At 33.5% G+C, this 23,303-nt stretch overlaps 1 protein-coding gene across 13 annotated transcripts in view; it reads left to right on the top strand.

The window, feature by feature from the left end:
* The window catches only part of LOC135137120 (E3 ubiquitin-protein ligase UBR5), a 57,933-nt gene that overhangs the window by 27,609 nt on the left and 7,021 nt on the right, over positions 1 to 23,303 (top strand). For 7 of the 13 annotated variants that reach the window (XM_064066687.1, XM_064066690.1, XM_064066692.1 and 4 more), the window contains 10 exons: positions 56 to 1,060; positions 1,227 to 1,362; positions 1,512 to 1,756; positions 1,976 to 2,088; positions 12,075 to 12,273; positions 12,470 to 13,162; positions 13,224 to 13,816; positions 19,725 to 20,075; positions 20,135 to 20,403; positions 20,450 to 21,313. In XM_064066687.1, the coding sequence (XP_063922757.1) occupies positions 56 to 1,060; positions 1,227 to 1,362; positions 1,512 to 1,756; positions 1,976 to 2,088; positions 12,075 to 12,273; positions 12,470 to 13,162; positions 13,224 to 13,816; positions 19,725 to 20,075; positions 20,135 to 20,403; positions 20,450 to 21,313 (4,468 nt within the window). The remainder of the gene's footprint in view (positions 1 to 55; positions 1,061 to 1,226; positions 1,363 to 1,511; positions 1,757 to 1,975; positions 2,089 to 12,074; positions 12,274 to 12,469; positions 13,163 to 13,223; positions 13,817 to 19,724; positions 20,076 to 20,134; positions 20,404 to 20,449; positions 21,314 to 23,303) is intronic. The other 6 variants (XM_064066686.1, XM_064066693.1, XM_064066694.1 and 3 more) reach the window with 4 other exon arrangements.

The raw sequence follows: 23,303 nt of genomic DNA on the forward strand, positions 1-23,303 counted from the left end.
AATGTTGCTAATAGTTCTCAATCTAGCAATTTTTCTTTGCGTTCTTGTGTTTCAGTCGAGACGGATATGCCCGAGCACGATTTAGAGCCACCTAGGTTTAGTCGGCGGGCTCTGGAGTGTCTGCTGGGTGACTGGAAGGCGGTGCAGAGTATGATAATGTCGGGGACTAGAGACGTGTCTGAGACACAATTCAACGATCAACCGTACGTCTCGAAACAAACTGGCACCGCGTTGTTGGACAAATTCTCGCTTTGTTTCCTCGTCAAGTGTCAAATGGTCATGGACGTCCTCCTCGAGACTCTAATCCGAGAGATGAAAAATCCAGATTTGAAACAATCACAATACGCGACTATGGTGTCAAGACGTTTCGTCAGATCCGTGGTGCGCATCTTCGTCGTGTTTACTATAGAAATGGCACCCAATTCCACCAAGAGACGCAGCTTAAGCAACCAAAATCAACCGTTGACGAAGTGTAGGAAGATATTCCAAGCTTTGTCTAAACTCTCGATTGAGGAATTGTGTGAGAGCGCAGACGCAATCATGGCTCCGGTCCGACTCGGTGTAGCTCGACCGACTGCGCCATTTTCGCTTGCCACTTCCGTGAGCGACATTTTAAACGGTTCCGAAGAACTATTTTTGGTGGATCCGCTAGCGCCTTCCAGTTCGCGCTCCAGTGGGTCTTCGTCCATGCCCAGATTCCCGTTTCTGGCGGAGGCGGTACGCCGCGCCGCCGCCAACGCTCGAGATTTACTAAATAACGTGAACGACGGCGAAAGCATGGCTATCGATAACGACGACGACAACGCCTCCGAGCACGAGGACGTCCCCGCCGACCGAGAGTTGCCGATTACGGTTCGGCAGTCGTCGCTGAACGAAAACGAAACCGTAGAGGCGGCACCCTACCCACAGGAAAACCGTGGGATTCAAGGGGAGGAGAGCGACCCGGAGTTGGACCTTCTGGCTGAGACCGAGAGCGACAGTGACGATAATCATAGTAACCAGGACGCGGCTTCGGCTCAGCGGTCGGTACAAACCGGGGCGACGGCCGGGTCAGACACAGGTAAGTCGTGTTCGGGGTGGCTGGGTGAACGGTGGGAGAGACTGCAGTGTGGTTGGGGAGCCCACGGAATCGTCACTTGAATTCGTTTTTGTTAAATTTAATCACGGTGCCTTCTGAGCCACACTGGATTGATTGCATGTGTATGCATTTTTGTGTAACTCATCAGGAGGTATGCTGCTGTTCCCGGAAGACGAGAGCGGCGAGTCGAGCCAGCAGGAGGAGGAGGAGAGCGAGGCCGGCGAGACGGACGAGCAGGACACGGAGGACTACACCCTCACGGACGAGCAGCTCGAGAGACGGAGGTAATTATCCAGTCTTGCTTTGTCGGTGGCGAGTCAGAGGAGTCGGTCCCTTTTTTCGCATTATTTTTTCATTTATTTATTTATTTTGGTTTTTATTATACCGATTGTTGTGTTTGTGTTCTCATTATTCTGATTATTGTCTATGAAAGAAGCCGTTACAGCAATACGACCGGCCACGGACAGCGCAGCAATTTGGCCCCGCAGAATATGCAGTGGGCTATACGATCACGTGAAGCAAGCAGATCGGCGGGGGTCCGGTTGGCCAACGGTTCTAATTTAGTTTTTATTGACCCCAGTTCGTTAAGGCGATCTACCACAGGAAGCACGGCGGTGGCGGCCAGCTCGGAACCGGTTGCCATGTCGACGTCGGCGAGCTCGTTGGCGAGGGCCTTCGGTAATTGGATTTTTATGTAGTTTTGTCAGGCTGGACGGCCTTGCGACGTCGGGTGTGAAATACGAGTTACAAATTTTGGGGATGTATGTTTTTTTGGTTGATTACGGTGTGCTCGTCAGGCATGTAACAGCGAGTTGTGTTTGGAAATTGTGTATTTCGTGTCCGGCGGTAGCAAGGCTGATTTAGTGTGTAATGCTCTTACTAATGGCGATGCTTCAGGTGCCATCATTCGCCAAATTACTGATTTACTCTCGTCGCTGCCCGATCTGAACCAAGCCTTATCCAGCGTGGCTCATATGGAAGTGTCGCAAGATGATATATATAACATTCAGGTAGGTGATTTATTATTTTAGTAGTAACATTTTATGGCAAAAAAGCACAAATTGCTCTATTTGTGGTTTAGAAATATAATGCATTTTTTTGTGGCTTTCTGTAGCCCCTTTTTTTAACTTTTTTTTTTTTTATTTTGTGCATTGTTGTCGTTTTGGACACATGCAGTTATTTTTTTCTTCCACTTTTTTTAATAATTTTTTTGTGACTTTTTTTGTACGATTTTTGTTCTTTTTTGTTTTTTATATCCTTTTGTAGTATTTTTTAGGTTTCTCGAGCATTTTGTTCGTATGTTGTTTCGACTTTTTTCCGATTTTTGAGGTGTTTTTTTTTTGTCGATTTTTTCCCATTTTTGTCTTCCATTATTTACCGGTTTTCTTTTTACTATTTTGTCGCTTTTTTATAGTTTTTTTTAAGTATTTTTTAATTTTTTCACCCATTTAGTAATTTTTTGTCGAATTTTAAATTTTTCCAATTAACAGATTTTTCCCTTTTTTATTTTTCAATTTTTCCGAGTTTTTAGTTTTAAATGTTCCAATATTTCTATTTTTCACCTTTTTGAATTATTTGATTTTCTTCAATCTTGTCTCCCCTTGCTTGACTTTTTTGTCACATTTTTGATGTTTTTTTTTTTCTCGAATTTGTCTCCCCCACATTTGTATTTTTTGTCGGCTTTTTATCACCTTTTTAAGTTTTTGTTATTTTAGTTTAGTGTTGTCTTATTTTTGTGGGTAATTTTTTGTCGTATTTATAGTTTCCCGTTTTTTTTTTTTTACCTTTTTTTTAATCGTTTTTTGTCCTATTTTAATTTCTTTGGCATTTTTATTACATTTTTGTCGTCCTTTTGGGTTTTTATGGACTTTCTTGGTAATTTTGTGTTTTTTTTTAATTACTTTTTTGCTTTTTATTGGTCAATTTTTTCCCATTTTTGTCTTCCATTATTTACCTGTTTTCTTTTTACTATTTTGTCGATAGTTTTTTTTTGAACTATTTTTTAATTTTTCCAATTTAGGAATTTTTTGTTGAATTTTAAATTTTTTCAATTAACAGATTTTTCCCATTATTTTTCAATTTTTCCGAGTTTTTTGTTTTAAATGTTGCAATTTTTCTATTTTTCACCTTTTTGAATTATTTGATTTTTTAATTTTTCGTTTCTGAACGTTTTCGACTTTCTAATTTTCTTATTGAATTTTTCTTCAATCTTGTCTCCCCTTATTTGCTTGACTTTTTTTGTCACATTTTTTATGTTTTTTTGTGTCTTTTTTTCTCTTTAATTTTCTTTGCCTCTTATCGATTTTTTTTTTCTCGAATTTATTTCCCCCACATTTGTATTTCTTGTCGGCTTTTTATCACCTTTTTAAGTTTTTGTTATTTTAGTTGTTTTTGTCTTATTTTTGTGGGTAATTTTTTGCTGTATTTATCGTTTCCCGTTTTTTTTACCTTTTTTTTTGATCGTTTTTTGTCCTATTTAATTTTTTTTTTGCATTTTTTATCGCATTTTTGTCGCCCTTTTGGCTTTTTATGGACTTTCTTGGTAATTTTGTTTTTTTTTTAATTACTTTTTTGCTTTTTTTTTTGTTGATTTTTTCTCATTTTTGTATTCCATTATTTACCTGTTTTCTTTTTACTGTTTTGTCGATAGTTCTTTTTTTGAAGTATTTTTTAATTTTTTCACCTATTTAGTAATTTTTTGTCGAAGTTTAAATTTTTTCAATTAACAGATTTTTCCCTTTTTTTTTTCAATTTTTCCGAGTTTTTAGTTTTAAATGTTCCAATTTTTCTATTTGTCACCTTTTTGAATTATTTGATTTTTTAATTTTTCGTTTCTGAACGTTTTCGATTTTCTAATTTTCTTATTGAATTTTTCTTCAATCTTGCTTGACTTTTTTTGTCACATTTTTTATGTTTTTTTTTGTGTCTTTTTTTCTCTTTAATTTTCTTTGTTCACCGTTTTTGCCTCCTTTTATCGATTTTTTTTTCTCGAATTTGTCTCCCCACATTTGTAATTTTTGTCGGCTTTTTATCACTTTTTGATACCTTTTTAGGTGATTTTTTAAGTTTTTGTTATTTTAGTTGTTGATTGTTGTCTTATTTATCGTTTCACGTTTTTTTTTTATCGTTTTGTGTCCTTTTTTAAATTTTTTGGCATATTTTATTGCATTTTTTGTCGCCTTTTTGGCTTTTTTTATGGTTATTTTGTGTAATTTTTAATTTAGTTTTCTTTGTTCACCCTTTCTTTACCCCCATTTTTTACCAATTTTTGTCTCTCCCAGTCTGCCTCTTTTCGTTCATTGTTTTTTTTTTACTTTTTTTTTTTACGTCCTTTTTTACTGTCGTTTTTTATATTCTTTTGTATTTTTTTCTTCAAGTTTTTGGAGCATTTCTGTTGCTACATATTTTAGTTTTTTTCCCTTTTTTGGGGTCATTTTTTTCGTCGTATTTTGTTTCCACTTTTTTTTTCGATTTTTGAGTTTTTTGTCGTATTTTTTTTACCTTTTTTTATCAACTGTCATTTATAGCGTTTTTTTTGTATGTTTTTTGGTCCTTTTACATTTCGTTTTTTCTAATAAATTGTTTTTCTTGTCCACTTTTTTTATTTAGTGTTTTTTATTCACCTTTTTTGTTGCTTTTTTTATAGATTTTTTCCCGTTTTTCTCTTCCATTATTTATCTGTTTTCTTTTTATTATTTTGTCACATTTTTTTGGTGGTGTTTTTTTTTTTTTGTATTGTTTAGGTTTTTCACCTTTTGGATAATTTTTTTGTCGAATTTAAAATTTTTTCAGTTTTCAACTTTTAACAGCAAAAAAAAACGAGAACAAAGATCGCACAAAAAAGGTCGCAAAAAAATTAAAAAACAAAAAAAAATGCTTGTTTAGTTTTCTTTGTTTACCTTTTTTTTTACCACCATATTGTCGTCTTTTTTTTGAACTTTTGTCTCCTCTACTGTCTTTTTGTGTATTGTTTTTGACATGCTTTTTTAGGTGGGATTTTTTTTTAGTTTGTGCAGTTTTTCTGATTTTTTTTTTAAGTTCTTTTTCGCTTCCTGGGGTCTTTGGTTAAATGTTTCTTCAATTTTGTCTCTGTTGACTTTTTGTGGCTTTGGTAAATTTTTTGATTTTTAAATTTTTCGTTTCTTCAATTTTTAATTTTTTTCAAGTTTTGCATTATTCAGTTTTTTGTTTGCTTGACTTTTTTGTGGCTTTTTAAGTTTTTGTGGTTTTAGTTATTTTTTTGTCGTATTTTTCGTTTCCCATTTTTTTTTAATTTTTTTGTTCGTTTTTTTCTCTCTTTTTTCTTCCCTTTTCACCTTTTTTATGGCCTTGATTTTTTTTGTGTACTTTTATAATTCAGTTTGCTTTATTCACTTTTTTTTTGCTTTTTTTATCGATTTTTTCTCATTTTTCCCTTCCGTTATTTACCTGTTTTTTTTAATTATTTTGTCACTTTTTTTTGGTGGTGTTTTTTTTTGCAATTTTTAGTTTTTTCATCTTTTGGGTAATTTTTTTGTCGAATTTTAAATTTTTTCAGTTTTCAACTTTTAAATTTTTTGATTTTAAAATTTTTCGTTTCTTCAATTTTGAATTTTTTCAAGTTTTTGCATTATTCAGTTTTTTGTTTAATGAATTTTTCAACTTCTTAATTTTTTTATTAAATTTTTCTTCAATCTCGTCTCCCCTTATTTGCTAGACTTTTTTGTGGTTTTAGTTGTTTTTTTTTTGTCTTATTGTGCTAATTTTTTGTTGTATTTTTCGTTTCCCCCTTTTTTGTTTTTTTTTGTTCGTTTTTTTTCGATCTATTTTCTTCCGTTTTCACCTTTTTTATGGCCTTGGTTTTTTTGTGTACTTTTATAATTTAGTTTTCTTTGTTTACCTTTTTTTTACCACTTTATTGTCTCTTTTTTTTAACTTTTGTCTCCTCTACTGTCTTTTTATTTATTGTTTTTGGCTTTTTTTGGTGGTATTTTTTTGTAGTGTGTGCAGTTTTTCTGTTTTTAAAGTTCTTTTTCGCTTTCTTGGGTTAAATTTTTCTTCAATTTTATCTCTGTTGACTTTTTGTGGCTTTGGTTGATTTTTCTTGGGTCCGTATTTTGTGTCCGATTTTCTTTGTTCATTTTTTGTGTCCTCTTTTCTTTTTCTTGGGTGACCTTTTGTCGCTTTTTGACACATATTTTTAGTCGATTTTTTTTTAGCTCTTAATTTTTTTTATGTGACCTTTTTTGTTCTCGGTTTTTTGTCGTTTCTTGTTGATTTTTTTTTCAATTTTGTTTCTCCTTTGCTTTTTTTGTTGACTTTGTTGTCGTTTTCTATATCCTTTTGTAGTCTTTTTTTAACTTTCTCTGTTGATTGTTAATTTTTTCTTTCCTTTTTTTTTGTCACATTTTTTGTTTCCACTTTTTTTGTTCGTTTTTTTTGGGCTTTTTTTATCGCATCTTTTGTCTCATTTTTTATCATCTTTCATTTATAACGGTTTTTTTGTTGCATTTTTTATGGCTTTTGGTCCTTTTACCTTTCGCGTTTTCCAATGGTTTTCCTTGTAATTTTTTTTCTCCACTTTTTTTTTATCCAGTGTTCTTTATTCGCCTTTTTTTTGCTTTTTTACGATTTTTTTCCCCATTGTAGTCTTTTGTTATTTACCTGTTTTTTTAAAGCATTTTTTGGTTTTCCACAATCTTTTTGTCAACTTTTAAATTTTTTCAGTTTTCAACCTTTGAATTGTTTAATTTTTTAATTTTTTCAATTGACAAATTTTTAAAATTTTCGGAGTTTAAATGTTTCAATTTTTCGATTTCCCAACTTTTGAACATTTTCGATGTTTTAATATTTTTGTACAATTTTTCTTCAATCTTGTTTGCGTCTTTGTTGAGTTTTTTGTCACATTTTTTGGCTTTTTTTGTTTTTTTTTTGTCCAATTCTTTATGGCTTTTTTCTCTTGATTTTCTTTGTTCACCGTTTTTGTCCCTTTTACTCATTTTTTTGTGTTTTTTTTAACTTATCTCCCCTACTTTGTCTGTTTTTGTTAATTGTTTTTTACCTTTTTCCTTTTTTAATTAGAATTTTCTTTGTTTTTTGTGCAGTTTTTGTAGCTTTTTAAAAAGTTTTTTTGCCTTTTGGGGTATCTTTTGTTGAATTTTTATTCAATTGTGTCTTCTTTTGTTTTTTTGTTGGCTTTTGTAGCTTTAGTTGATTTTTTTTTTGTCGTATTTTGGGTCCGATTTTCTTTGTTCACCTTTTTTTTTGCTTTTTTGTCGGTTTTTTTCCAATTTTGTCTCTCTTTATCCTTGTTTTGGTTATATTTGTAGTCGATTTTTTGTCGTATTTTTTCAAGTTATAAATTTTTTGATTTTAAAATTTTTCGTTTCTTCAATTTTTAATTTTTTCAAGTTTTTCGCATTATTCAGTTTTTTGTTTAATGAATTTTTCAACTTCTTAATTTTTTTATTAAATTTTTCTTCAAACTCGTCACCCCTTATTTGCTTGACTTTTTTGTGGCTTTTTAAGTTTTTGTGGTTTTAGTTGTTTTTTTTCTTATTGTGCTAATTTTTTGTTGTATTTTTCGTTTCCCCCTTTTTTTTGATTTTTTTGTTCGTTTTTTTTTCGATCTTTTTTCTTCCCTTTTCATCTTTTTTATGGCCTTGATTTTTTTTGTGTACTTTTATAATTTAGTTTTCGTTGTTTACCTTTTTTTTTCACCACATTATTTTTTTTAGTTTGTGCAGTTTTTCTATTTTTTAAAAAAGTTCTTTTTCGCCTTCTGGGGTCTTTGGTCAAATTTTTGTTCAATTTTGTCTCTGTTGACTTTTTGTGGCTGTAGTTGATTTTTCTTGGGTCCGTATTTTGTGTCCGATTTTCTTTGTTCATTTTTTGTGTCCTCTTTTCCTCTTCTTGGTTGACCTTTTGTTGATTTTTGACACATTTTTAGTCGATTTTTTATAGCTCTTCATTGTTTTTTTTGTGCATTTTTGTTTTTTACATGCATTTTTTTATTTTTGTGACCTTGTTGATTTTTTTTCAGTTTTGTTTCTCCTTTGCTTTTTTTTGTTCACTTTGTTGTCGTTTTCTATATCCTTTGGTAGTTTTTTTTTCAAGTTTCTCGGTTCATTGTTAATTTTGTTCACATTTTTTGTTTACATTTTTTTCCGTTTGTTTTTGGACTTTTTTGTCGTATCTTTTGTCTCATTTTTTATCACCTTTCATTTATAGCGGTTTTTTTGTTGCATTTTTTTGTGGCTTTTGGTCCTTTTACCTTTCACGTTTTTTAATGGTCTTCCTTGTTGTTTTTTTGTGCGCTTTTTTTTTATCCAGTGTTCTTTGTTCGCCTTTGTTTTAAAGCATTTTTTAGTTTTTCCACAATTTTTTTGTCCACTTTTAATTTTTTCAGTTTTCAACCTTTGAATTGTTTAATTTTTTAATTTCCTCAATTGACAAATTTTTCAGTTTTTTATTTTTCAAATTTTCCAAGTTTCAGTTTTTCGATTTTTCACTTTTTGAATTTTTTGAATTCTCCATTTTTTCGTTTCTTCAATTTTTAGTTTTTTCAACTGTTGGATCATTCAGTTGTTTGTTTAATCAGTTTTCGATTTTGTAACTTTTGAACGTTTTGCGTCTTTGTTGACATTTTTTGCCTTTTTTGATTTTTTTTAGTTTCTTGATTTTCTTTGTTCACCATTTGTGCCTCCTTTACTCACTGTTATGTGGGTTTTTTTTACTTTTATCTCCCATACTTTGTCTCTTTTTGTTCATTGTTTTTTACTTTTTTTTGACATGCTTTTTTAATTAGGATTAATTAGGATTTTCTTAGTTTTTTATGCAGTTTTTGTGGCTTTTTAAAGTTTTTTTTTCGCCTTTTTGGTGTATCTTTTGTTGAATTTTTATTCAATTGTGTCTCCCTTTGTTTGTTGACTTTTTGGGGTCATTTTTACTTCCCGAGCGTAAGCAAAGGAAGTATTGTAATCGAGTCCGTCGGCCGACTCTCTACTTTTACGTATTCTCGATCTTTCATGACCCCTAGAAGACGAAGAAATAGATCTCCCATTTCCGTCTGTCTGTCCGTCTGTCCGTCTGCCGTCCCGGATTTTTATTAGACAGATAATCTCCGAAAGTACTCGACCGATTGTTGTAAAATTTTGTACTTATATTAAGAATATCATGTAGATGATAAAACGCTAACCAAAATTTGTCTAATCATCCGCACCACTAATGCGATGACGTCACTTCAAAATTGTACATAGTAAATGGGTTTTCAATTGCATAAAATAACATAGTCCTACACATGTAGTTTACAACTCTGAATCGACTTTTCACCCGAAACGTCCAGATTTTTGGAAAAAAAATCAAAATTATAAAACAACATTTTGAAATTTAATTTTTAATCTGCTAACCAGAATGCTTTGAAATGTTGCAGATGTTTTAAGGCTATAAAGAGCATCATAAATCTTTAGTCAAAAAATATTTGCTTATCCCCTCCAAAAACTTGATGACGTCAGCTCAAAAGTTTGTGGAATAAATCATATCTAAAATGTACAAAATATGATGAGTCTGTACTTGTGATCTATCACTCCATTCATATTTTTTGGATTTGCATCTACAGGGTGACTCAAAAAAATTAATGAATGCGTAAATATATTTTATTGATTTAATCAGGAACTGCAAAACCGAATGCTCTGAAATCTTGCAGATGTTTTAAGGTCATAAAGAGCATAATAAATGTTTAGTCAAAATATCTTTGCTTATCCCCTCCAAAAACTTGATGACGTCAGCTCGAAAGTTTGCCGAATAAATCATATCTAAAATGTACAAAATATGATGAGCCTGTACTTGTCATTTATCACTCCATTCATATTTTTTGGATTTGCATATACAGAGTGACTCAAAAAAATTAATGAATGCGTAAATATATTTTATTGATTTAATCAGGAACTACAAAACGGAATGCTCTGACATCTTGCAGATGTTTTAAGGTTATAAAGAGCATAATAAATGTTTAGTCAAAATATATTTGCTTATCCCCTCCAAAAACTTGATGACGTCAGCTCGAAAGTTTGCCGAATAAATCATATCTAAAATGTACAAAATATGATGAGCCTGTACTTGTCATTTATCACTCCATTCATATTTTTTGGATTTGCATATACAGAGTGACTCAAAAAAATTAATGAATGCGTAAATATATTTTATTGATTTAATCAGGAACTACAAAACGGAATGCTCTGACATCTTGCACATGTTTTAAGGTTATAAAGAGCATAATAAATGTTTAGTCAAAATATATTTGCTTATCCCCTCCAAAAACTTGATGACGTCAGCTCGAAAATTTGCCGAATAAATCATATCTAAAATGTACAAAATATGATCAGTCTGTACTTGTGATCTATCACTCCATTCATATTTTTTGGATTTGCATATACAGGGTGATTCAAGAAAATAAATGAAAGCGTAAATTTATTTTACTGATTTACTCAGGAACTACAAAACCGAATGCTTCGAAATCTTGAAGACATTTTAAAATTATCATAAGCATGGTAAATTTTTGATCAAAACGTATTTGGTCGTCCCCCCTAAAAAAATTATGATGTCACCACAAAATTTTGCTGAAAAAATCCTATCTAAAATGTACAAAATATGATGAATCTGTACTTGTGATTTATCATTCCAATCATATTTTTGGATTTGCATATGCAGGGTGACTCAAAAAAATTAATGAAGGCGTGAATTTATTTTATCGATTTAATCAGGAATTAAAAAACCGAATGCTTTGAAATCTTGGGAATATTTTAAAGTTATTATAAGCATGGTAAACTTTTGTTCAAAATGTATTTGTTCATCCCTCCTAAAAAAATTGATGACGTCACCCTTAAATTTTGCTGAATAAATCCTATCTAAAATGCAAAAAATATGATGAGTTTGTACTTGTGATTTATCATTCCATTCTAATTTTTTAGATTTTCTTAAGAGGTGGTTCAAAAAAATTAATGAAGTCAATTTATTTTATTGATTAAATTAAAGGCAACACTTATTATTAGTATTACACCCCAACCAACCCAATTTGGTAGACACAAAATTTGTTAAAGGAAAAACTCGGTTGAAACATAAGGGTAGCACGCTTATTTACATCGACTTTAACATTACAGACCTGCATTTGTTTTATTCGTTCACTTGGTTCCGCGAATGTGAAATAGACATGTTTATAATCAACCAATTGTGAATTTCACCGTCAAGAATTAAAATAAAACCCAATGTTTTATATAATAAGCGGAAGTCGAAGCAATAAAACCGACGGTCGTTTTGTTTACAGTTTCTCTGTTTGGCTCTCATGTATGCTGTTACGCCTGTCATCTTAAATTAAGAATGTTTATACATACACGATTTTCAGTTGCCTCTGATACGTAGGTATACGTGAGTAAATTGTTTCGTTATTTTATTGATTATTACAAATCAATATTCAAAACGACCCAATTCATTTTCCCGAAAATTTGAGAATATAATAATTTTATTCTTAGTATTGCACTACATCTATCCCAACTGATATACGTGTCCTTGCAAAAATGTTGATGACGCCATCGCAATTTTTTTTTAATTTCCCACTACAAAAATGTAATGAGAAAAAAAACACAATAGGCATGCAGTCGTCAAGTTTCCGACAGCGAGGGAAGTACTGTCTAAACTCTTTAGACCAATTTTTTTTGTCGTATTTTGGGTCCGATTTTTTTTTTTTTGTCACCTTTATCATAGGATTTTCTCTTCGCCTTTATCTTATCGTACCGTCGTTTTTTCAGGCGTTTTTTGACTCTTATTTTATATTTTTTTTTGTAGACTTTGTTGTTTATTAAAACTTGAAACATGTACAAAATAATTTATAATACAAAAATTGCAGTATAATTAATAATACGTAATAAATTAGAAACTGGGTCTATTTGCTTGTGCTTCAGGGGCGAGGGAAGTTCTATTTATAACCTGGACCAATTTTAATTTTTGCATTTTTTTAATATAGATCTACTTGGAGTTCCGTCTAAAACCCACGTGGGACTGGCTACTAACCGTAATGGACGCCACCGAAGCCCAGCTAAAATTCGGCGCCTCCCTCACCAACTCACTGGACCCATCCAGCCCCGGTCACCCTCTCAACACCACCGGAATAAGTGCAGGAGGTGGGCACCCCAATCAACCTACTCGACGCTTGGCTTCTTTAGGTCTTTTGCTTATTAACGCTTTTATTTACTAACCCCCAGTTTTATACACCTTTATCGGCCAACCCGATTCCTATTTTTTAAGCTTTAAACTCAAACTCACAAAACAAAAGATAGGAAACAGACTCGGCCAAGTAACACATTCTAGCCACGAAAACTCAAACTCAGACCCCATTTAACAATCGTCTGTTTTTTCCAGTCACGGCTAACAGCTCGAGCAGTCTTCGTTCGAGCAGCCACCGCGGCCACGCCATCTCGGGCAACACCAACACGCGATTGGTCGGCTTCACGACCAACGTCGAGAGCAGCCGAACCCGTCCGGAACGCGACGGCGTGGACGCGCACGCCGCCAGACGCGAATTCCTCTCCTATTGTTTATCGTTGATGCGCGCCCACAACAACGAACACTTGGACTCTTTACCCATCCTGGACGTGTCCGCGCTCAAACACGTCGCCTACGTCTTCGACGCCCTGATCTACTACATGAGATCGGGCACGTCGGACCGGGGCGACAGCGACTTGCGACGCGAGGGATTCTCGCTCCCGCTATGGAACGACCAAGACGAAAACGAGAACGAAGAAGCCGAAGAAGACATCGCTGTAGCGATGGAGACCGAGTCGCTCGAAGACCAAGACGTGTCGAACCTGGCGACCATTTCGAGCGCGCTGAACTCGTCGAGCCTTCAAGGAGGGTCAGGGAAAGGACGCAAGCATTCGTTCTTCCAGAGGTCGGAGTCGACGTTGTGTTTGGGGTGCCCGCCCCCGGACCCGTTCGAAACCCCCATGTCGGAGGCGCTGCCTCTAGCCGACCAACCGCACTTGCTGCAGCCGAACGCCAGAAGAGAAGACTTGTTCGGGATTCCGAAGCAGCCGATTACTTTGACGTCGACGGGTGAGTGATGATTTTTGGTGAAAATGCTTGCGACTGCGCCACTTTTGTTGTCGTGTTGTAGGTGGAATATCGAACAACCCTCTGGAATCTCTTCCGACTAAGCTGAGTCTGTCGACGAGGACTAGCGATTTCGCGATGAGTCACCCGGCTAAGGCGAACCACCCGATTTCGCAGTCGTTGAACGTGATGGGTCCTAACCCCTTGGTGTACCCTCAAGGCTACAACCCTGGTAGCGAGTCCGCGGAGGCGCGGAACGCGCGTGAAGTCCACGTGCAAACCGAGACTGACGTGGCCGCCGCCTCCGAGGGGAGTCGAAGTCGCGGTTTCCAAACTTTCGAGAGTTTGTTGGCGGCTGTGAAGAACGAAATCGGTGAGAGTAGCAAGGAGGCGGCGAATGTGGCGTCGGGCGAGACGAACGAGATTTCGTCGTTTGTCGCGCCGAGCTTGTTGGCGGCGATCGGTTTGGAACAAGAGGCGCCTGCCCCCAGGCCGCAGATCATCGTGTCGCCGAGGAAGGCGGCCACCGAGGCGCCGTATCCGGAGGTGATGGAAGGGGTGTCCAACGACGCGTCGCAAGAAGCGACGTTGATGTCTTCGACGAGCTTGTCGAGGAGCCCGGGCAAGAGCGTTATAGTCCGGGCTGGATCTTCAATGGTAAGTGGGATAGTGTGGACTGAGATACGAACGTGTGCGTCGAGTTTGGCCCACGTTTCACTTGCAAGTCCTAGAGTGGTTGCTTTCTGATGACTTCGGTTTGTCGAGCTTTGAACCGAGGACAGATACGAAGCGTACAGTTGTTTGTGTTAAAGCGTCACGGTTAATGGGTTGTCATCCCATTTGAAATGTCCTGTAAAAACGAGAGAAATTGACTTAGGATGACAGTTTTTTTTTTTAACAATCCTTATTAGACATATTTTGTCCCTCTTGTATTAAATTTTTCAATTTTTCGATTTACAATTTTTTTATTTTGCAATTTTTCGATATTACAGTTTCTCATTTTTCGATTTTTCACATTCTCAGTTTTTAATTTTTGTTATTTTCAATTTTTCGTTTCCTCAATTTTTCAAGGTCTTGTTTCTTTCGATTTACAATTCTTTATTTATTCAAATTTTCAGGCTTTCATTTTTCAATTCCATGATATTCCACGTTTAAAATTTTTCAATTTGCAGTTTTTGGATTTCCAGTTTTCCAAGTTTTCAATTTCTTTAATTTTTTGATTTTACAATACATATTTCTTTTTTTTATTTTTCACTTTTTCGAATTTTAAGTTTTTCAGTTTGTAATCTTTCGATTTTTCAAATTTTCGTTTCTTCAAATTTTCATGCTTGATTTTCACTTTTGACATTCTTCAAGTTTTCATCGTAAACTTTCTCGTTTTTTAATTTTTGATTTTTCAATTTTACAGTTTCTTGACTCTAAATTTTTCAATTTTTCGATTTGCAATTTTTCGATATTACAGTTTCTCATTTTTCGATTTTTCACATTCTCAGTTTTTAATTTTTGTCATTTTCAATTTTTCGTTTCCCGATTTTCGATTTTTATTTTTCATTTTCCCGATTTTTTTTAATTTTCGTTTTCTCGATTTTATGTCACAAATTTTCATTTTTTCAATTCATTTATTTTTTGTTGTTTCTTTCGATTTTTAAATTTTCGTTTCTACAATTTTTCGAATTTTCAGTTTCTCAAATTTTCGTTTCCACAATTTTTTATGTTCCCGATTTTTATTTTTCATTGTGGCGAATTTTTAATTTTTATTTTCTCGATTTATATCACAATTGTCCGTTTCTTCATTTCCTTTATTTGTGTGTTTTTTTCGATTTTATAATTTTTCATTTGTTCAATTTTTCAAATTTTCAGGCTTTGAATTTTCAGTTCGTCCATTTTTCAATTTTAAATTTTTTCCATTTGCAGTTTTTGGATTTCCAGTCTTCCGATTTTCCAATTTCTTTAATTTTAAATATTTCTATTTCATAATACATATTTCTTTTTTTTTTTTTTTGATTTTTCACTTTTTCGATTCTTAAGATTTTTCAAGTTTCCATTTTGTAATTTTTCGTTTTTTATTTTTGATTTTTCAATTTTACAATTTCTCGACTTCCAGAATTTTCACTTTTTCGTTCCTTCAATTTTCGGTTTGGATCAGTTTTTCAATTTGGCAATTTTTCATTTTTCCCTTTTCCAATTTTTTGTTTCCGATTTTTATTTTTCATTTTCCCGATATTTTAATTTTCACTTTTTCGATTTTATATCACAAATTTCCATTATTTCAATTCCTTTATTTTTGTTGTTTCTTTCGATTTTTCAATTTTTCGAATTCACAGTTTCTCAATTTTTCGTTTCCACAACTTTTCCTGTTCCCGATTTTTATTTTTCAGTGTGGCGAATTTTTAATTTTAATATTTTCTCGATTTATATCACAATTGTCCGTTTCTTCATTTCCTTTATTTTCTGTTTTTTTTTTTCGATTTCACAATTTTTAATTTGTTCAATTTTTCAGGCTTTGAATTTTTAGTTCGTCCATTTTTCAATTTTAAAATTTTTCACTTTGCAGTTTTTGGATTTCCAGTCTTCCGATTTTCCAATTTCTTTAATTTTAAATATTTCTATTTCATAATACATATTTGTATTACATTTTTTTTTTCACTTTTTCGTTCCTTAAATTTTTCGGTTGCATCAGTTTTTCAATTTGGCAATTTTTCGATATTACAGATTTTCATTTTTCGATTTTTCAGTTTCTCAATTTTTCATTTTTCCCTTTTCCAATTTTTTGTTTCCCGTTTTTATTTTTCATTTTCCTGATTTTTTAATTTTCACTTTTTCGATTTTATATCACAAATTTTCATTTTTTCAATTTATTTTTTGTTTGTTTCGATTTTCCAATTTTTCGTTTCTTCAATTTTTCGAATTTTCAGTTTCTCAATTTTTCATTTTTCCCTTTTCCAATTTTTTGTTTCCGATTTTTATTTTTAATTTTCACTTTTTCGATTTTATATCATATTTTTCTTTTTTTTTTTGATTCCCTTTATTTTTGTTGTTTCTTTCGATTTTACAATTTTTCCTTTATTAAATTTTTGAAATTTTCAGTTTTTAGCAATTTTTCTTCAAATTTTCAAGTTTGATTTTCACTTTGTTTTTATTATACACTTTTTCGTTTTTTTATTTTTGATTTTTCAATTTTACAATTTGTCGACTTCCAAATTTTCCAATTTTTCAATATTACAATTTCTCATTTTTCCATTTTTCACATTCTCAGTTTTTAATTGTGCCCTTTTTCAATTTTCCGTCCCCTCAATTTTTCAACTCCCCTATTTTTATTTTGCAATTTCCTGATTTTTTATTTTTCATTTTCTCGATTTTATATCACAATTTTTCGTTTATTCAATTTTTCAAATTTTCAGCCCAATCGATTCCAATTCGTCGATTTTCCAATTTTTAAATTTTTCAGTTTGCAGTTTTTGGGTTTCCACCCCTTTTTTACTTTTTGGATTTTCAATTTTTCGTTAAACTTTGGATTTCTCAAATTTTCGAGTTTTATACTTCGATTTCTTAATGTGTTTTCAACTTTTAGATGTTTTAATTTTTCTTTTTTAAAATTTTTCAATTTTTTTTATTTCTCGATTCATCGAATTCAGATGTTTGGTTGGATGTTTTGATTGCTCAATTTCTCAATTTTTTTCTATTTCTCGATATTTCGATTTTTGGATTTCTCGGTTTTTCGATTTTCCAATTTTTCGATGTTTCCATTTTTCAGTTATCCGATTTTTCAATTTTTTGAAATTCTGGAGTTTCGATTTGTCGATTTTTAAGTTTTAGATTTTCGAATTGTTCTTTTTTGATTCTTTGATGTTTGGATTTCTCCATTTTTCAATTTTGCGATATTTTTTTTAATTGTTTTAAATTTCAGATTTTTCGATTTCTGGATTTTTTGATTTTCCAGTTCTTCAGTATTTCTATCTTACAATTTTTCAAATTTTGACGTTGCCAAATTTTCAGTTTTTCGATTAATATATATATATTTTTTATTTTACCGTTTCTCGAATTCCCAGTTTCGATTTTTCAGTTTCTCAATTCTTCATTTTTCCCTTTCCAATTCTTTGTTTCCGATTTTTATTTTTCAATTTCCCGATTTTTTCATTTTCACTTTTTCGATTTTATATCACAATTTTCCTTTTTTTTTCATTTCCTTTATTTTTTGTTGTTTCTTTCGATTTTACAATTTCTCGTTTATTCCATATTTCAAATTCTCAGTTTTTTTTCAATTTTTCTTCAAATTTTCAAGTTTGATTTTCACTTTGTACATTTTTTAAGTTTTCATTATACACTTTTTCGTTTTTTTATTTTTGATTTTTCAATTTTACAATTTGTCGACTTCCAAATTTTCCAATTTTTCAATATTACAATTTCTCATTTTTCCATTTTTCACATTCTCGATTTTTAATTGTGCCCATTTTCAATTTTCCGTCCTCTAAATTTTTCAACTCCCCGATTTTTATTTTGCATGTTCCTGATTTTTTATTTTTCATTTCTCGATTTTATATCACATTTTTGTTTTTTCATTTCCATAATTTTCGTTTATTCAATTTTTCAAATTTTCAGGCCAATCGATTCTAATTCGTCGATTTTCTAATTTTTAAATTTTTCAGTTTGCAGTTTTTAGGTTTCCACCCCTTTTTTACTTTTTGGATTTTCAATTTTTCGTTAAACTTTAGATTTCTCAAATTTTCGACACTTTTATACTTCGATTTCTTAACTTTTTTTCAACTTTTCGATGTTTTAATTTTTCTTTTTTAAAATTTTTCAATTTTTTTTATTTCTCGATTTATCGAATTCAGATGTTTGGATGTTTTGATTGCTCAATTTATCAATTTCTCAATTTTTTTAAATTCTGGAGTTTCGATTTGTCGATTTTTAAGTTTTAGATTTTCGAATTTTTCTTTTTTGATTCTTTGATGTTTGGATTTCAATTTTTCAATTTTGCGATATTTCAGTTGTTCAATGTTTTAAATTTTAGATTTTTCGATTTCTGGATTTTTCGATTTTCCAGTTCTTCAGTATTTCATTTCACAATTTTTCAAATTTTGACGTTGCTAAATTTTCAGTTTTCCGATTTTTCGATTAATATATATATTTTTTTTATTTTACCGTTTCTCGAATTCGCAGTTTCGATTTTTCAGTTCTTCAATTCTTCAGTTTTTCGTTTTTTAAACTTCAGATTTTTCAATTTCCGACTGTTTTATATATATTTCGATTTGTGAATTTTTCGAGTTTTCAAATTTTTGAGAACTCGATTTATCGAGATTCGGACGTTTCGACGTTTTGATTGTCTCAGTTTTTGAATTTTTCGATTTATCGGTTTTTCGTTTTTTTACTTTTCGGCTTTTCGATTTTTAAGTTTTTCAGTTCCTCAATTTTTCTATTTTTCAGGCTCCAGATTTTTCTATTTTTCGATTCTTTAGGTTTTTCAATATTACAATTTCTCATTTTCCATTTTTCACATTCTCGATTTTTAATTGTGCCCTTTTTCAATTTTTCAACTCCCCGATTTTTATTTTGCATTTTCCTGATTTTTTATTTTTCATTTTCTCGATTTTATATCACAATTTTTTGTTATTTCATTTCCTTAATTTTTGTTGTTCCTTTCGATCTTCCAATTTTTCGCTTATTCAATTTTTCAAATTTTCAGGCCAATCGATTCCAATTCGTCGATTTTCCAATTTTAAAATTTTTCGGTTTGCAGTTTTTGGGTTTCCACCCCTTTTTTACTTTTTGGATTTTCTTTTTGTTAAACTTGAGATTTCTCAAATTTTCCACAGTTTTATACTTCGATTTCTTAATTTTTTTTCAACTTTTCGATGTTTTAATTTTTCTTTTTTAAAATTTTTCATTTTTTTTTTCTCGATTTATCGAATTCAGATGTTTCGATTTTTGGATTTCTCGGTTTTTCGGTTTTCCAATTTTTCGATGTTTCGATTTTTCAGTTATCCGATTTTTCAATTTTTTTAAATTCTGGAGTTTCGATTCGTCGATTTTTAAGTTTTAGATTTTCGAATTTTTCTTTTTTGATTCTTTGATGTTTGGATTTCCATTTTTCAATTTTGCGATATTTCAATTGTTCAATGTTTTAAATTTTAGATTTTTCGATTTCTGGATTTTTTGATTTTCCAGTTCTTCAGTATTTCTATTTTACAATTTTTGACGTTGCTAAATTTTCAGTTTTCCAATTTTTCGATTAATATATTTTTTGGTTTTCCCATTTTCGACTTGCGAAGGTTTCGATTTTTCAGGCTCCAGATTTTTCAATTTTTCGATTCTTTAGGTTTGCAATTTTTCGGCTTCTCGATTTCCCAATTTTTTAATTTCCCAATTTTTGGATATTTCGTTCAATTTTGTGAGTTTTCTCAGTTTTCAATTTTTAAAATTGTAAGTTTTTCAATTTCTCGAGTTTTCAGTTCTTCAATAATTGAATTTTTCAATTTTAGAAATTTAAAGTTAATTATAAGTTTATGCTCAACTGTTGTGTGATAATTCTGAGTGATACCACCTTAACCCTGGTCGTTTGTAGGGTAACGTCCAGAAGTCGACGAGCGAAAATATGATGATGAACGTGGATTCGCAGCAGCCGGAAACGTTGGAAAACCAGGAGATTTCGGCCAATGTGACGGTAGTAACGACACCAGGGGTCACTACGGAGGTTGCAAGACCCTCAATTGGACAATCCGTGTCGCATGACCTTCTCCTAGGTCGGTGGAGGCTTTCGCTTGACCTTTTCGGGCGCGTGTTCATGGAGGACGTGGGTTTGGAGCCCGGCTCGATTGTCTCGGAGTTGGGTGGATTCCCGGTGAAGGAGGCCAAGTTCAGACGGGACATGGAGAAGTTGAGGAACAATCAACAGAAAGATCTGACTTTATCGAAGGTGAGTGTCTAAATTAATCCTACCGACTGCGCCATTTTCGCAATTCGTTTGTTCGCTAGATGGAGCGCGACCGCACTCAGTTGCTCCTGATGACATTCAAAGAATTGAACACTCAGTATAACAATTACAACCGCCGCAACTCGTCGTCGCCGCCTCTAGCGGTAAACCGAGTCAAGGTGACGTTTAAAGACGAACCAGGCGAGGGTTCCGGGGTCGCCCGAAGCTTCTACACCGCAATAGCCGAAGCCATCCTCTCTAACGAGAAGCTCCCGAACCTAGAGTCGGCTCAAGTCGACAACAAATATTCGCAATACAGTGTCCTTCAGAGGTATGTTTATCGTAAAAATCGTGTCGCTTTTAACTTGAAGTTGCAGATTAAGACGCGACAGGGACGTCCTGCGCAGGACCGTCCCCATGCGCGGCTCCAACCGCTCCCGCGAGCACCGCCGCACCATGAACGTGGACGCCCGCCCCTTCGTCCCCAGCGACAGTTTCCACTCGGACGCCCCCTCCATGCCCGACCTCTCCACCTCCTCCAACAACCCGGCGAGCAGCAGCGGCGGCAACCAGTCCGGCTCCACCCGCAACGAGCAGCTCTCCGCCCACCAGCAACAACTAGGCGACCGGCTGTACCCCAAAGTGTACAACCTCCACCCGAACTTCGCCGGTCGCATCACCGGGATGCTCCTCGAGCTGTCGCCCGCGCAGCTCCTCCTCCTCCTGGCGTCCGAGGACTCGCTGCGCGCCAAGGTGGAGGAGGCGGTCGAGATGATCCTCGCGCACTTGCACTCGCAGCAGGAGCTGACGTCCGAGGCGCTGCTGGAGTTGGACGTTTTCACGCTGACGGATCGCGGCTCGTCGCGGAAGAGCGCCGGCCGGTCGGGCGGCAACGACAACGCGGTCGAGGAGAACGGCCAGGACGAGGAGGACAACGCGCCGCTGTTCTATTGCCCGGGCAAGCGCGGCTTCTACGCGCCGAGGCAGGGCAAAGCGAGTTTCGAGCGGCTGAACGCGTTCAGGAACGTGGGCAGGCTGTTGGGGTTGTGCCTTTTGCAGAACGAACTGTGTCCGATTTTCTTGACTAGACACGTGCTGAAGTCGATCTTGGGCAGACCGATCAAGTTCCACGATCTGGCGTTCTTCGATCCGGTGGTGTACGAGTCGCTGAGGCAGCTGGTGGTGGACGCGGAGACGAAGGATTGTAATAATTTGTTCACGACGCTGGATTTGAATTTCACGTAAGTGAAAATGTACTTTTAGGTTTTTCGAACAAAAGCTCGGTCTCTAGAATACGAAGAAATTAGTCATTTGCCAAAATCGCTCGTATCTTAGAAGGTACTAGCCCCGCCCACCCACCCTCTCTTTTCTTAGAGGAATCTCATTGGCCAAAATCGGTATTATAGTTTCCCCAGTTATAATTCGGTTTTATGATGTGTAAAAGTTAACTTCCTTAACAATAGAATACTATTGCCAAGAATCCAAAAAGTCAAGAATTTTAAAAATTCCAAGAAATTAAAAAAACCCAAGGAATTTAAAATTCCAAAAAATACAAGAAATCCAAGAACTGTAAGCAGTCTAAGAATTTCAACAATTCCAAGAATTCAAAGAAATCCAAAAAATAAAAAAATTCAAGAATTCCAAAAATACCAAAATTACAAAAATCACAACAATCACAAGAAATCCAAGAATGGCAGGAATTCTAGGAATCCGAAGAATCTAAAAAAAATCCAAGAATCCCAAGGATTCAAGGAAATCCAAGAAATTTAAAAATTCAAGAATTCCAAAAAATCCTAGAGATCCGATAACTCAAAAATCAGAAGAAATCCAAGAATGTTACGAACTCCGAGAATCCTAAGAATTTAACAATCCGAAAAATATAAAAAATTCCAGGAATTCCAAGAAATCTAGAAAATCCAAGCAACCCAAGAAATCTAAGAATTCCAAATATCCTAAAAATTCTAAGAATCCGAGAAACTCAAGAATTCCAGGAATCCCAATAAATCAAAAAATTCTGAAATTTTAAAAATTTCTAGACATTCAAAAAACCCAAGGAATTTAAGAATTCCAGAAAACAAGCAATCCAACAATCCGAAAAATATCAAAAATTCCCAGAATTCTGAGAATTCAAACAAATCCAAGAAATCCAAATTCAAGAGTTCCAAATATTCCAAAAAATCAAGCAACCCAAGAAATCTAAAAATTCCAAAAAATGCAGGAATCCAAGAATCTAAAATCTAAAAAATCCAATGAAACCCAAGGATTCAAGGGAATCCAAGAAATTTAAAAATTCACGAATTCCAAAATTCGAAGAAATCTAAGAAATTCAAGAAATACAAGAATGTCAAGAATTCCAAATAATCTAAAAATTCTAAGAAACCCAAGAACCTCTAGGGTTCCAGGAATCTAAGAATTCCAAAAAATCAAAGAGATCCAATAACCCAAGAATCAGAAGAAATCTAAGAATGTTGCGAACTCCAAAAACCCTAAGATTTTAACAATCCGAAAAATATCAAAAATTCCAGGAATTCCAAGAAATTCAAAAAATCCAAGAAATCTAAAATCTTAAGAAATCTAAGAATTCCAAGAAATGCAAGAAAGGCAAGCATTCCAAGAATCTCAAGAATTCCAAATATCCAAAAGATTCTAAGACTCGGAGAAACCCAAGAATCTCAAGAATTCCAAGAATCCCAAAAAATCCGAGAATCCCAAAAATTCCGAGAATCACAAAAATTCCAAGAATCACAAGAAATCCAAAAAATTCTGAAATTTAAAGAATTCCTAGAAATTCAAGAAACCCAAGGAATTTAAGAATTCCAAAAAATCCAAGAATTACAGGAAACAAGCAATCCAAGAATCCCAAGAATCAGATGAAATCCAAGAAAGTCACGAATTCCAAGGGTCCTAAGAATCCAACAATCCAAAAAATATCAAAAATTCCTAGAATTTAAAGAAATCCAAGAAATCCACATGAAAAAATTCAAGAATTCCAACAATACCAAAATTACAAAAATCCCAACAATCACAAGAAATCCAAGAATCTCAAGGATTCGAGGAAATCCAAGAAATTTAAAAATTTAGGAATTCCAAAATTCCAAGAATTCCAAATAACGTAAAAATTCTAAGAAACCCGAGAACCTCTAGAGTTCGAGAAATCCTAAGAAATCCAAAAAATCAGGAATTTCAAAAATTCCAAGAAATTCGAGAAACCCGAGGAATCTAAGAATTCCA

This window comes from Zophobas morio, unplaced genomic scaffold (assembly GCF_036711695.1).
Source record: "Zophobas morio isolate AGI-343-1 ecotype UQ-CSIRO unplaced genomic scaffold, CSIRO_AGI_Zmor_V1 ptg000028l, whole genome shotgun sequence".
Lineage (NCBI taxonomy): Eukaryota > Metazoa > Arthropoda > Insecta > Coleoptera > Tenebrionidae > Zophobas > Zophobas morio.